The sequence below is a fragment of the Buceros rhinoceros genome, unplaced genomic scaffold, assembly GCF_000710305.1.
Source record: "Buceros rhinoceros silvestris isolate BGI_N320 unplaced genomic scaffold, ASM71030v1 scaffold33417, whole genome shotgun sequence".
In the NCBI taxonomy this organism is placed as follows: domain Eukaryota; kingdom Metazoa; phylum Chordata; class Aves; order Bucerotiformes; family Bucerotidae; genus Buceros; species Buceros rhinoceros.
In genome coordinates, this window is record NW_010422183.1 from 3443 (window position 1) to 18610 (window position 15168).

The window sequence follows — 15168 nt, forward strand, 5'->3', positions numbered from 1 at the left end:
TATTCCTAATCTACCTAACACTGCGATACACAAAATTCCCCCTAAAAACTGGACGTTGGCATTTGACACATTTTCCTTAAAACTCTCCAATATCAAGCAATTCCTTCACAGAGCACTTCGCCCGGTCAGCAAATACTTTGACTCTTATGGAAAAGCTAACAGTTCATTTAAAAAGCACTTGCACTCTTAAAATAGCGCGTCTAGGAAGGTATCCTCATGCTTGTTGTTTTCCACCAGCTGTCCTCTCATCCTCTGCTTATCGCTGACCCAACGGGGCAGAGCCAGATGTTAACTCAGACAAACCGGGGCAAAGGGTGCCTGCGGCACCTGGAGAACAGTACGAATTCCACAGCCCTCATCTTCAAGCTAGAACTAGAATGTTGCACAAGGAAGCAAAAGGATTTAGCCAAACTTGACAGAAGACCCAGTTACATGCAGCGTAACATTCCAATTGCCCTGGGAAAGGGAATAAAACAAAGAGCTGGATATACACAAGCTGCTCTGCTGGCACTTAGTGGTCCTTTTCGGTGTCTCTTCACACTGGCTAGATCCGAACCGTAAGGCTAGAGATGACCCATATGCTACTACCTGTGACCACCTCTTCAGGAAAGACCAGTGTCAAAGCTTCACTGGCTACTGAGGGGTACAGATCTGGCTATGAGCCAGTATAAACAGAACTACCCCCTCTAACGACATCCTAAAACTTGGAGTAAACCCATTTTTAATTCACAGGAATGAGATGAACTTCCTGCAGCATATCCATGAACACTGAGAGGAGCCAAGTGTTCAAGCAGGAGCAGTAAGGCTCTGCCAGGGGAGAGCAGGGAATTCGTAGACAGGCTTTGCACAAGCATCCAGCTTATTTACCAGTGTAATTCTGGCTGCAGGATCTAAACATACACTTCCACAGACACAAAAAATGCCAGTCAGCTTCTTTCCATCCCTATGCATTTACTCTGAGCTGCAATCCCACTTCAGACTGTGGTTGCACTCTACGAGGACACTTCTCTTACCTGTGGCACCTGTTCGATGTCCCGGAGAAATATTTGCTGGTTCCTGGAGACAGATGTGGATCTGTGATAATCTACCAGCTCGTTCAAAGAATTGAACTTCACCACCCAGAGGAAATACTTGCCAGCCCCATCTCTAAGCACTTTGAAGTGCTGTACATCATTTCCAAACCTGTGAGGGAAGAATAAAGAATGCAAAAAAAGCACATTATTAGTCACTGAGCACCCCTCTTGTGGGATCATCAGCACGAGTTTGTTACAGAAAGGTCCTTGTTAAGGGTCGAGGGACCAATATTAGCCCAAACCGGGACATTCCTTCAGGACACAGCAAAAACTGTCAATGACATTGACAGTATATATACCAATTGGCTGCTGTAAAAAAGATGTCTGAAAACCGCTTGTCAGTTGTATTTTACAGAAATCAGTGATCAGAGACACAGAATGCAAATTCTGAATTTACTTCAGAAAAAATCCCGCAAGCTTCACATGTGTATTTCTTCCAACAGGACCCAGTTTAACATCCGCTTTTCAAACCACTCAATTTGCAGAAGTGTCAGGTCTTTTCACAAAGGGTGTGTCACAACACTATCTGGGATGACACAAAATCTTTCAAGCCTCTTGCACGCTCCGCTGTCACATAGCTGGCATCCAGCACATGTGCTCCTACCTGCATCGCTGAAGGCAGCGCACAGGACACATGCCATGGCCTCTGCAGCACAGTACAGCAGCTGCACTGTGGTGCCTCCCACCTCCCAGGGACAAACGCAAGCTTTTGAAGTTGAACAGTACAGGCGCTTTGGTTAGCTCTTCACACGCACTTCCTCACCACTGACTCAAGCCAGCTGAGGTTTGTGTTACTCTCACTGTGGTCCGGTACTTGTCATTGTCTTGCTCCCTCCCTCACACAGCCCCACTGGCTGTGTGTGAAAATGCAACACACAAGAGCCAGTCCCTTTATAGGTGCTGGGAAAACACCGCCACCGGGAGGGCAGGGTTGTCTCTTTGGCAGCTGGTCTGGACTTAGGCAAAAGACTGTCTTGCAAAACAAAAAGATTTCTCTGGTCCTTAAAACAAACAAACAACCCCACCCCCCACAAAAAGAATCCAAAACCCCCAAATTGCTGGAAGGGTGACGCTGCACGCGTAACGCAACAACTTCAACTCCGTGTTAACAATTCTTTCTTACAGATGATGGCATCCAGTTGATGCTACTTTTCCAACAATTTTATTCTGAACAACAAAGAATTCTAAAGAGGTCCACGGGGATTTTCCACATGAATGGCACATGGGTATTTTTACTTCAGTCTAAACCCCTGAAAACAGAAGATAACTGTTCCCCACTTGGCATGCACAGCTTCTAAACCCTGCCTGAAAAACTAGACACTATCTTGGCTACAAGGCTAACGTGAAACAACTCCTGAGTACTGCCTCTGCTCTCCCTTCCTCAGTCTGAGAACTTCTCACCCTGAGAGCTTCTGCGCATTTCAAATCCTGCAGCTCACTGTTCAGGAAAAAGACTTTTCTAAATTAAACAAACAGGAAGAAAAAACATCAACTGAGAACTTGCCACCAGATGGCAACACTAAGCTAACAGGCAGAGCTAAACTAGGAGAACTTTGTGTTTCTTAAAGGAATGCACTGTCAGGGTGAAGCTTCCATTCACATCTAGTATTCCAGCTCAGATGGTTGTATGCAAGACAGAAATATAAACAACTCTAAAACCAGTGGCTTTAATCCAGTCTGATGGCATGACTCAGTGCTGCTGGACAGGAGGACAAAAATTTGCTTACAGACCAAAGATGACCAGAAAAAAACAGGAATCCTGTTGAGACAGGTCACTAATACCCATAGAAAATAGAGCAAACAAGGAATTGCACAAGAATAATTAAAAATTATTGCTAGGATTCTAAAGAAAATCTTGTTCCTTTCTGGTAGGGAAGGGGAAGATTATTGAAAAAAGAAAAGCAAAATGAACTGCTGAGGACAGAATCCCTTCCGCCCCCATCCCATGTTAAATTGTGTCACACACTCCACACCCTTTCAGGTTCCTAACACCTCTATTTTACAGTGATTTCAGATGGGCAAGACAGGTCACACGGTACTACGTGGCCGTGGCTAACGAGCAGGAACTCCTGCCAGTTAACAGCCAGTACTGCTAGTAAGGCTGTTCTAGGACGAAAAAGGCTCCTCCTCACTTCGCTGTTACTGGTCTGCCTCTCTACCGACATGGAATGCACTCGAGAGAGTGTGAGGTGTCCTCTGTTTTCACAGCTCCGTGTGCCGGTGCTAGACATATCCCCAGAACAGAACAGAGCATCTATTCCGTGGAACACAATATCCCCAGATACCACAGAATATCCCCAAAGCATGGGCCAAGCAGACATGAAAAATATATTTGAAGTGTACTGCAGAGAGAAGGCAGAGTAATAACTGGTGCTGCAGAAGAGGCTGTGAGGGATCTACAGACCAACAGAGAGCGCCTGGGATTACACGAGCCAGACAGCAGCGTGCCAGGGCATTACAAACCAGAGCAGACCTATTTGAGGGAAGAAAAAAATATCACTGGAAGACCAGGAACGCTATAGGGCATCAGGAAGATGATTCCTGCTCCTCAGCATCGACAAGCCCCTGCCCTTTACTCACGAGTCCAAATGAGCAGTAGATGGCCCGATTACCACACACGATTGCTTCTGGGCATCACTTACTTGACGGAGAGGGAGAAGTCCCCAGGAGCGCTCTCACTCTCTCTGATGAGGAAGGCACCATCGTGTCTCTGTTTGCCTAACATCTCCTCAGCCTTCGCTCGGGGAATCTTTCCAAAAAACCACCTGTGTAGTGAGGAAAAGAAAATAATAGGGAAAGTTAAGACTTTGGATCCTTCCGTGGAAAAGCCAGATGTAGATATTCCCACAGAGATTAAATGGTTCCTAACAGAAATAACTACAATGCACCTCGCTGCCACTAACAGGCTACCGAACCATGCAGCTTCTCACAATGTTCTCTCCTGGCAACGAAGCCACCGTGACTTGATAGGCAGGTGCTAGCAATAGCCCTGTTTCACCCAACTGGCAAAGCAGAGATGGGGTACAAGTGAAATCATCTGACTACAGGATTTATTTTCAGAGGTGGAAGAAAACCTGCCTCAAAATTCAACACATTACACACACTGGTTTGCACCCTCTTGTGTCTGCAGTTTAGCACATAAAATATCACACACACAAGAACCTAATGTACACAAGTGTTTCACTGCTTTGAGAGACTAAGAGACTACCCTGGGAACTGGCTACAGTCTTGGACAAAGTTAAAATCTCTGCTGTGGTCTGCACTGATATCCTAGTAATCAAGCCTCAAAACCTAAAGTCAAACAGATTAAATGTCTAGCTCAAGCAAAAAATTGAAGTCCCTTCCTTTACCACTAAGAAATGAAGTCTCATGTCTCTACATGCAAAGTTTTAATTGTTCAGAGACAACGGCAGTCCTGCACTGGTGGCTGGTCACTGCTGCACTTCTCTAAGTTACAGCAGCATTTATTTCACTATTAATAGTACCCAGAGATAATCAGTGGGAGGAATTACACAGTCTCCTTTACTACTTATGCCTTCAAAGGAGAAGCCACCCATGGCTTAGCTATAATTTGCAGAGCAGACAATAAAGAAAGTGTAAGTTACTAATGATTAAGCACAGAAACTTTAATATTTTAGTAGGCAGAAATACCTTCTTCGGAAAATATGTATTATTTGCAAAACACAGGGGAAACACCAGGAGCTCACTCACAGGTTTCTCTTCAGAAACATCACAGCTGTAGAAACCAGATCCTGTCTATTGATTGACCCATCCTGCACAAATGGGAAGTGCATTTTATACCAAAACCAATTTCTAGCCTCTTTTAGATCGGGTGGTAAGAAACAACTACTTCAGCAGGGAGAGCAAGTAGCTTCATTCAGCAGCTGGTTGTCCAATCTTTCTGAGCCCTACCAGAGCACTGTGGTCAGAGACAGGTGTCCTATGCCAGAGAGTTAAGGCAGGTGCCAGGTGTGGAGTTATGCTCAGACCAAGTGAGAAGAGTTCCCTCAAGGTCTCTCTGTTTCATTGCAGAGGAGTGCTGAGCAGGGCACACAACTTGGTTCTAGCAAAGATGCTAATACGTGTCTCAGTAGCTTATTTTCTTGCTTTCTCTACAGCCAGGACAATCTAGCAGCTGCCACATAAGCAGTCCCATGAATTAGCTGCACCGTGGAACCCCCTGACAGCTGTGCAGAGTCCAAGCCACAGCTGACTACCTCCACGACACCAAGGGTGAACCTACCTCAGACAACCAGACAGTCAGCACTGACCAGCAGCCCCTGGTCATGGGATTCATACCCACATTTACATTTGCACTTCCAGACTAACCCAAAATTAAAGACAAACGAGGGCCGAGTGGTAGGTCATATGGCGTGGGAAAAGGAGAACCATCTTTGCAACCCAAAAGTGCAGCTTTCAGTGCAGAGTAGCAGGTCACACAGGACAGCAGCACTTTCCACTGCCTACAACCACGCAGATGACTGACCTTAGAGGAAGCATTTAGTAAAAAGAGCTCCACTCGCAACAAGAAGCTGCAGAATCCTCCCTTGACACAGTCATTCTTAAAGAGAAGTTGAAGTTTTCATGAAGTCACAAAGTCACCAGATCTTCCTCTTCAAGAGGAAACTCTCCAGAGGTGAAGGGCTACTGGTCACTTGATTACCAGACTCTCCAGCTACTGGCAGCCCCCGCTCCTCTCACTGGCTCTCTTCAGTATCTGCTTGCTACAGGAGGCTACACAAAACCCACATCCCTACATTGTATCAGGGTGGATGAGTCCACAGATGTATTTCTACTATATGGAATATACTGGATAAAACAACCCTAGGACATCCCCATTGTTTCACTCCATTTTGCTACTCAACTCCATTATGAAAAAACATGACCACCCAGACATGTTTTACTTCCTCACAAGTCTAGTTGTGTACTCTTTATCCCCTGGAAGGGAAAGGAAAAGCTTTCTCCCACAACCATCCTATTTTCAGTGATAAAGAACTCCATGGCATTTAGTACGTTCCTGGTGGTTTAGCATCTGTGCTGCTTCTTGGTGGTGGCAGGAATAGCAGAGGGAGCATCTACCTTTCTCTTGCTACCTTCAAAAATCAACCAAGAGACACCAATGTGAAAAGACATGATGTGAAACTTCTTCAGAATTCAAAGGTAGTATTTTGTTTCCAGGGATTTTTGCACAATCATTAGAAAGATAAGTCCTGAATTTTTGAGTTTTGGTATCACACAGTTCAGTCGCTTTCAGACTCTCTTCAATCAGCAGTCTGGCAATTCTTCTTGCTTAGCACAACCATGTAGCTTGGCCAGTTTCCTCCACCTGATTTCAATGTTGCAAAGCCAGACTTCAGCAGTATCTTCAAGGAAAACTGATGATGAACACAAATCCTTGAGATACACACCGTGAGCCTGATGCAGGCCATTCCTACACAGCAAATTCTTCCCCTGACCTGTTAGAGAGGCAGCCCTGCCACTGGACCGTTCAGCTGCGCCATCGCAGGAAGCCTCCCTGCCTAGAGCTTCCTGCAGCTCTTCTCCCAGTATCAGGCCCAAGTCTACTAACACCTTTGAGTTATTCATTGATGTGGCAATTCAGATCAACCCTTCAGATCCCAGGTGACTCATTTGGTGACTGAGAGGCCCCATTTTCCTTTCAGCTTCATTTGCTAGTAGTTACAAAGCAAACAGTAAGATTTGCAAAATACGAGCAAGAAGAGACGCTGCATTTAAGACTCGCTATGGGAGTGGATCCAAGATTTAAAGCCATTTTCAGTCACTTTCCTTCCAAATCCTCTTAAAAAGCTCCTGTGCCACTTTTCCACAACATCTGAGAAAAAGAACATTCTCTTTCTCACTCCCGGTCTGCTGTCTGCAGTTTGCCTTTTGTATGACCTGTATGACTGTACTCAGAGAGCTCTGCATTACAGCTAAGCAAACGTCATGCTATAAAAACTTTTGCGTAATTTCCCAGAGCTGTTAAAGCACTAGATAAGACTCCCAGCATTGCTGACACACGGAACTAACTCCATCCAGATGCCATCAGCAGTTTAAACATCTTCAAAAAAGGTCAAATTAACTATGCTTAAAACCCATCAAATTCACCCACTTGCAGGCTCAGACATTGTTCATTCCCTTTTGATACCTGAAAATCTGACAGCTCTACCCTTCCAAAACAAAATGCCATGGATGACTGCACAACGTACTGATCATCATCACGGGAGAAATCACCGCAGTGTAACTCAAATGCTTGCAAAACTGTTACGATGATTCAAATCAATAGGAGAAATTGCGGTGTACATTTGTGATCCCCAGTGAACGAGCATGATTAGAGAAAAGTAGGCGTGTTTCTGCAGCAGCCAAGGCTTTAAACAGTGTCAGAATTGTCATGGCATCCTTGCTTCACTTCTCGCTTGGCTGCACTTTAGCAGTGTACTTCCTCTGCTTCTTTGGGCACAGTCTCTCAGAAGCTTCCTTCTGCTGTTTTGAAAGAGCCCTCAGTAAAATAATTCTTGATGGGATTTGCCTGCAGGATCTTCAAAATAATTACAGCCAACAATTAACAAATCAGTCATCAGTTTCTGGGGGCAACTGAAACACTAGGGCCTGATAACAGGTATTGCTGCTCCTTCCTACTCCTTTTCTGTCCTTTGAATCTGTTCCCCAGAGCTTGCTGTTCTCCTGCTCAGATACTGAAGGATCTCAAAGGTCAGTAGAAACAGAGTTTAGTAGAACTGAGCAGAAATACACGGACTGACACAAGGAAAATACCCAGCCATGAAACACTACTGTTTTCAGATCCTGGATTCTCTCTATCTAAGAGAGGATGTTTAAAGTAGTTCCTCAAATACAGTTCTCTGGAGCGGTGGATCAATGCACCTGTACTCTTGTAACAGCACACGCTCTCTGAGGTTGGCTTCTTTTGTGAGGAAGGTGTCGGACGACTGTTAGAGGTCCTGCCTGACCTGAACAATTCTGCGATTCTATACTCCTAGCGTGCCTGTGCCACATCCTGAGTTCAGCTGCAAGTAGCCTTAAACATTGTTCTGGTGAGCTATGAAGGCAATTTTCACTCTTATCTGCCACGTTAAGTAAAATAGAGAATCATCACGAAACAGTCACTCTTTTTCTTCGGACAGTCATGATGACAGCTCCCTACTAAAGAGTTTTCTGCTGGTTTATGCCTGCTACCCCCAAGATCAGCCTGTATGACCCCACAGCAAAACACCAGAGCAACCCCTGGAAACACTTCCAGAACTGCCCTGCTGTACAGCCAGCTGTGAAATGAGCTACAGTACCACCACAGCCCGAGGTACGACACCACAGCCCGAGGTACGACTCCACAGCTGTCCCTTCTCCATCCATATGGTTTGGAAGGTCTGGAAGGGCACACTGTGCATTCATCAGGAAGTCTTCCTTCTCTTTTGAGAGGCAGCACAAAAGTAAGGTGAAGGGAGCCGATCACCAAAGCTCTACTTACGGATGTGGTTTCATTTCTATGTAGTTCTTGGGAATGAAGCCGTCTTTTCCGTTGAGTTCTGCCTTGTACCAATTCTGATCGCATTCTTCATTCAAAACCTGAAGGAAGCAAACACAAATGAGCTTACCACAGTTCAAGATACAGCAGAACTGATGAAGGTACAAGCTTACTCCTCCCAAACTTGTTTCAAAGACTGCTCTTGTAAGATGAGCCTTTAAAAGACGCTGTTAGTCATCCTGCTCCACTGCACCTCATGAGCGTTCAGAACTGTGGTGAACAAAAAGCTGGACGAGTGATTTAAAACAGCCAAAGGATTTTAGTGCCCAAACGCCATGTTTTATAAAGACAGTTGCTGTAAATCCACAGGTACTTCTAAGAACCTAACTAGACTAAGATCTGTGCCAAAGATTAAGTTGGTTTTCAGCACCAAAAAATTCTGTCCAAAACCTGCAAGACAAGAAATTCTGATTCTTTGTCACTTCCAACGATCACTTTTTCCTGAATTTAGCTGACAAACCCAATGCTTTCAGCTGGCCTTTTCTGCACTGGTTGCACTCCGGCTAAGTTGAAGATTCTAGGCAACACCTACATTGCAGAACATTTTACAAAGAAACCTCCCTCATGACGCCATTAGCACAGGCCCAGCTGCCAACACAGCTGGCAGCTTCGGCTGGTTTTGCCGATACCAGTTAAAACCAGGTTAAACCCGACAGCAGAGACAGTGACTTGTCTGTGGAGCATCTTTTACATTAATAAAGCAAGTTAAACACATACAACCAGCAAATGTAGATGAACAAAGTTGGGGTTTTTTTTTAAGAGATACTTCTTTTACTCTAAGTTTATTCTAAAATGCATGAAAGATCAGGTAGTGAGTAGGTAGCTTTAAAAAGCACAAGTTAGTATTTCAGAGCTTACTAGCTCTAAAAGTTTTGGTGTTTTACTTTTCGTTGAATTTCTGTCAACTGGTACAGTGCAAGAGGCAAGACTGAAAAGACTGAAAAGACTGAAAGCAGCCTCTTGAATAAAGTTGTTGTATGTTCTGTAAATACTGCCAAGCTACAGATTGAACCTACCTCTCTTCAAAAAGATTTTATTTGATGTTGGAAGTAAACAGAACCTGACCCCCTTTAAAATGGAGCACCACAACACCACTTTTTCTTGAATGCTTCCACTCCTCCTCAGCTTTCTAAGATTCTTTACCTTTGCCACAATGGCCAACAAAAGCTGGATCTGAGTCAAAAAGAGATATACTTAAAGCCTCAAGTCACAAAAGCATCACGTGATTAGCATTGCCTGATTGTGGGAAGACGAGGAAACACAAAGAGAAAGACGACACGAACACAGATGCAGAGTTCACACACTACAAACACAGAGTTATGGTGAAGATACCCACTAGAACCCCAAAATCTTCATAAGCAATTATTGGCATTTCCAGCTTTGCTTTGTTATATCACTACGCTGCTTTTTTGGAAGGGTGATGAGAGAATATTAAAATAATAAAAAAAAACCCAAGAATTTTCAAGTGCAGGCCTTAAAATTCTTATAGCTGACAGGAACACTTCAGAAAACTGAACGCTAAAGATCAGTGTCTGCTGCCTTTCAAAAACATGTGACGTATCAACACCCTGATCTGCCTCATTGCTGACTGCTACATGTGAAAGGGAAAAACCTCAACACCTACTGAAGTGAAACCGGGTAAAGCAAAAAGAGAACAGAACCTGGATCTCTGCAGTGAATGACTGTAGGCAAGAGCAACTTGGCTGCTCCTTAACTCCCACTGAAGAGGCTGACGGCAGGACGCACATCACCCAGCTGCCAGCGCTTCCACTGGGAACCAGCACAGCAGCAACACCACATCTACAGACCTTTAGATGAGCGAAGATAAGTTCCACCGCAGCCCCTTTCAGGATAATTTCAGGATCCTACACACTTTTACGTGGATGGAAATATTCAAGCTATCTTTTGTGCAGTTACTGCTGTGGGCTGCCATTTATGTATTTGAAGAACTGTTTTAGCATGCGCTGCAGGTCAGTCGTTCAGCAAGGATAATCTGACCACAGGTCATGAGCAGTTCAAGCATGGCTGTTACAGGCTCTGAGGTAAAAGCTTGCACATGGAGACTTGATGCAGATCAGCTGATGTCTGCTGAATCGCCTGTAAGCAAGAAAACGGTGCCCATTTCTCTGAACCAATGCGCTGCGCAAGACAACGCTCTGTGCAGAACGACCCAACTCCAGAATGTGAAATGCAGGTAGGTGACAGGAGTAGGCAGCTCTGGGATACTGGGCAGGGAAGATGGAGATTAAAAATGGGTGTTTAAAAAAGTGCATTTCATAGAGACAAGGGAGACAGAGGGCACAGGTTGAATTCCAGATTTACATCTCAGTCATACAAAGATTTTGGCAGAGGGCTTGTCTGACCAGGAGGTTTGGCTGTGACACCTCAGCTGCCATCATGGCAGCCATTTACAATACCACAGAACACCAACGGGGCACCTTTGATGGGATTTCTGACACGCCAAATCTCATGCGTTAGTGTGCATTCCTTTATCAGAGACAGCAGAGCCCACACCTCTGATAAGACTACGTACCACAAACTCACTCCAATACCACTCGAGCAAGTCAAGGGATATGGCAGGCTGTTCTTTTTCCGAGAACAGAAAATCAGGTAAACCTTAGCTTCACCTGAAGGACATTACCGCATATTTGTGCTTTTGGCAGTAAGTATTAAAAATTACCAGAAATTCTAATGCCCAAATGTAAATTATTTTAATGAGTTTTATCTTGCTCTGAAGATATGCTAATGGATTTGGAGGAGCCAAATCACATAGGGCTCGGGGTACTCATTAATGCTTGGCCAGAAGCCAAATGCCAGGGAGGGAGCATGGCCGAGGCCTGCATTAAGCTTTGTGACCAGAAAAAAAAAAAGCAGCTAGCTGGATAAGAGGCACAGTACGGTGAACTGCCTACACATATGCATGTACAACCTGTTCAGGGGACTTCTGCTGTAATGAGTCCACCCCACCCCACCTTCAGTGGCTTTGTTTGCTCCATGGACTTTTTCCTGCTCACACCCAGACCAAGATATCTTCGTAAGCCGGTTGTCCTTTCTAGGATCGTTTTAACTAGCTGTCACAGCTCCATTCACACCCTGGCAGACAGCCAAACTATCCATGCACTATATTACATACCAGAGAGCTCACACACACAGCCGCTCCGTAAACCCGCCTGCTTGCCCCTTACCGCATCTTTCAGTGTGTGCTCCTCCAGAGGCAAGACAACGTAGTTTTTCTTTACAAAGCTCCGTGTTCACGAATCATTTCAGGAGGAGTCACCTCCACAACACACATACCTACAAAATAATTTTTTCTGACGGTGTCTCAAACAGATGCCGCTGGAGCTGCTCCCAGTGCGTAGTCAAGCAAAAACGACTTGCACTGAAACACCTTAAATTCAGGACAACTTTGCAGTCACGTGCACAAGGTTGGAATTGTGGTGCCTGCCATGAAGTTATGTAGCTATTATTTTGACAACTGCAGCATAGTCATGTAAAATTTCAGCTTTCCAAAACACTTATGCCACTAATATCCGTTAGTGAAATACAACTAAAGTTGGGAACGCACATAAGAACTCTCTGCACTGCTGTACCCGGCTTAGACACATCTGACAAGGCTCTTTCTTCTTTTAAATCATAAACCTGCTGAAAGAACTGAATTTACATAATCAAACCATTTTGCTGCAAAACATTAAGAAAAGCATCCAGTAAATCCATCTATCCCACATTTCCAAAAGGCCTCCAAGTGATTTCCAGATAATATTAAAGACTAAAAATTATCTAGAAACTTAAAAAACGTTGCCTCTAAGAAAAATACAGATTAACTGAATTATGGTAAGATTTTCCCAGACTTAACAATAAAATTAGTCCAAGTACTGCATGTATCACAGAATTTTGCTTTGAAAAATTCTCCAAGAACAAACAAATACAGATAAATTAAGTAACCAAACAAAACTTAAAGATTCACTGCTCCATTCAGAGTGTGCAAAAAACCTGAACGACACAGACACTCACTTCTCTCAACAACTGTTAAAACCTGCTCCTCTTGAACAGGTCAAAACATAAAGCAATCCCTTGCAGCCAATCCCCCTGCCTGCTATAGATCTAATCAAGGCTCTGCCAGAGTGACTCTTCCTTTCACACTGGGGCATCTGTGCCTGAGAGGAGGAAGAAGGAAGGATATTTTTACCCACCGCATTTGGACACACACTGCCATGTGATGTCCCCAGCCTGTAGCCAGTCCTGTTTTACTGTTACACTGGCTCCACTGCAGCCCATCAGTTTCCTAGATGATAACAGATCTCTTATCAACAAAAGCCCATCTGTTCCCCTGGAAGTGGAGAAGAGGCATTGCTGAAGAGCTCCGCAACAAGGCAGTTCAAGTTCCAGCTAGAAAAGTTCACGCATCCCCAGCCATCTTCAATTCCATATCCAGTGAGTATTTCTAAGCATGGCTTTTCCACCCTTGTGAACTGTTGCACACCAGTTTCGATCCCCTCAAAACCAAACAACTTTCAGGAACTTACAGGCACTAAACTAGAACATAACAAGCAGATCTGGCATCTCACCTCTCAAGCTGACTCCCAATATGCCAACACGAAACTAAATATAAGGCTTCAAACATACTTACGCTGTGAACTTAGCCAGAACGCCTGGGTTTTGGAGAGACAAAACCCAAGAAACCGTTCAGAGATGGCTCAGAGTTTTGGCTGAATATCCTCTTTCCCCTGAACTGTGAGGTTTTGGGATTCTTGGTGTGCTAACTGAAACAGAAGGTAACAACTCCTCGAGAACAACCTGTTAGCTGCAAAAGCGGGTTTTCTCCTCGAGGAAGTTGTGATCACACTGCCACAAAGAAAACAATGCAGTATATTAAAAACACTCCCTAAGCCTCAAGAATCCAAGGAAAGTGCTCATGACACTCAAACTAGGTCAGGAACTAAAATTTTAAAAGTGAACAAACGACTGAAAGGCAGCAATTCTGCAACAGAAGTAAACCCAGAAATTACTCGTCCCAGGGTGAAGTGGTTGTTGGAAGGACAGTTCTCACCCTCTGCAGAAGTGCTCTAACACAGTTTTCAGGAACACATGGTTAATTTTTTTTCAGACATTCAATGCAAAAAGATACATTAGACAATTAAGGTGACTAGCACAAGAACACACAACTGCTAAAATAATGTAGGCTTTTTCTTAAATTCAATTTATCACAATCACACATAGGAAACGCGAAATATCCACATTTTTCAGGTCAAAACCTAAAGCACCGTGTTTAGACATGCTTTAAGACTGTAAATATCTATCTGCTCTCTGGGCAGATATAAAAACCCGTGAAAACGCTTCACAACCACTAAGCAAGTGTTACTGGAAACAGCCAGAGACAGACTGTTTCTGAAACTGCACTTACCCACCAAGTACTATAACATAACACCCCAACAGAGCACAGAGATTGTCATGTAATGCAATAACATCCTGTGGATACAGGTGTGCACTCTCACCCTCACCCCAGTTGTCATCAATGTAGAAACACTTCTTCCACCCTCATCTTTGTAAAGGCACAAAGAGAGCACAAAATACAAACTCCAAAAGCGTAATTTCAGAAAGCCTTCCCACCACACCAAAGTACAAGGGCCCTTCTTGCCCACTCCTCAAGTGGTGCTTTTGTCAGAAGCCTTATCTGAGGTGCCAACTGTTCCTTCAACATGTGTGCGCTGGTGGTCACACTGACAGCACTGCTGGCAGGCCAAACAGTTGAAAGCAGGAATCAAGGACAGCAAATTTTGATGCTGTGCAAATCAAAAGGCTGGGTTACCTACTGCTGTCTTTAGACATACTTTCTTCTTAAATAAACTGAGTTATTTCCATTCATCTTGAAGGAACCTGACAATCTAGTCCAAAGTAAAACACAATCAAAGCTGAAAGACAGCAAACCAAAAATGACAGTGAAGAACACCATACATGCCACTCTGGGATCTAAGCTGCTCTTTCCAAACTGCTCAACACTGGAGACTGGTTCCATGTAAACGTTTATAGGTCAACCCAGTATTCGCCTAACCTTCAGAAAGGGCTGCTGGGAGAAGCAGCAGGCTATGATGACAGGAAAGGATATTGCTTTTAACTACGTGAGACAAAGGCAAGTTGCAATTACAATTCCATGCAACATTTCACCATGAAAAACTCCAGAGAGAGAGAGACAATGAGAGAGACTGGTCGAGAAATCCAGGGCAGCACTGGCTGGTAAGGACAGTAAAGAATGTCATAACAAAGCACAGTCCAAAGAGAGAAACTAGGAGCTAGGAATTCAAGCTTTCACTTCAAAACTTTCACTTTTCACTTTGATTTTTTTTGTGTGTGTAACACAATAATACTCGAGGCAACTTTAAGTTAGCTGAGGTACAACAAAGTCTAGCCACAAGAACAGAACTCAGCACACCCTATCTTACCCTGCCTCTCAGGCCTTGCAAGTCTTGTACTACTGCTTCCTCTCTGGCAATTACGAAGACGTATTCATAATAGGAGAAAGAGAAGTAAAAAAAGAACAATCTAGAAAACTATCTTTCC

The 15168-nt window shown here is 44.1% G+C and overlaps 1 protein-coding gene across 1 annotated transcript in view; it reads right to left on the minus strand.

Moving 5' to 3' along the window:
• Window positions 1-8654, minus strand: part of GRB2 (growth factor receptor-bound protein 2) — a gene marked incomplete at its 5' end in the record, with an annotated part of 9466 nt that extends 812 nt beyond the window's left edge. The window contains 3 exons of the mRNA XM_010139953.1: window positions 1014-1182; window positions 3716-3838; window positions 8557-8654. Coding sequence (XP_010138255.1) covers window positions 1014-1182; window positions 3716-3838; window positions 8557-8654 — 390 coding nt within the window. The remainder of the gene's footprint in view (window positions 1-1013; window positions 1183-3715; window positions 3839-8556) is intronic.
• Window positions 8655-15168: the final 6514 nt, after the last annotated feature.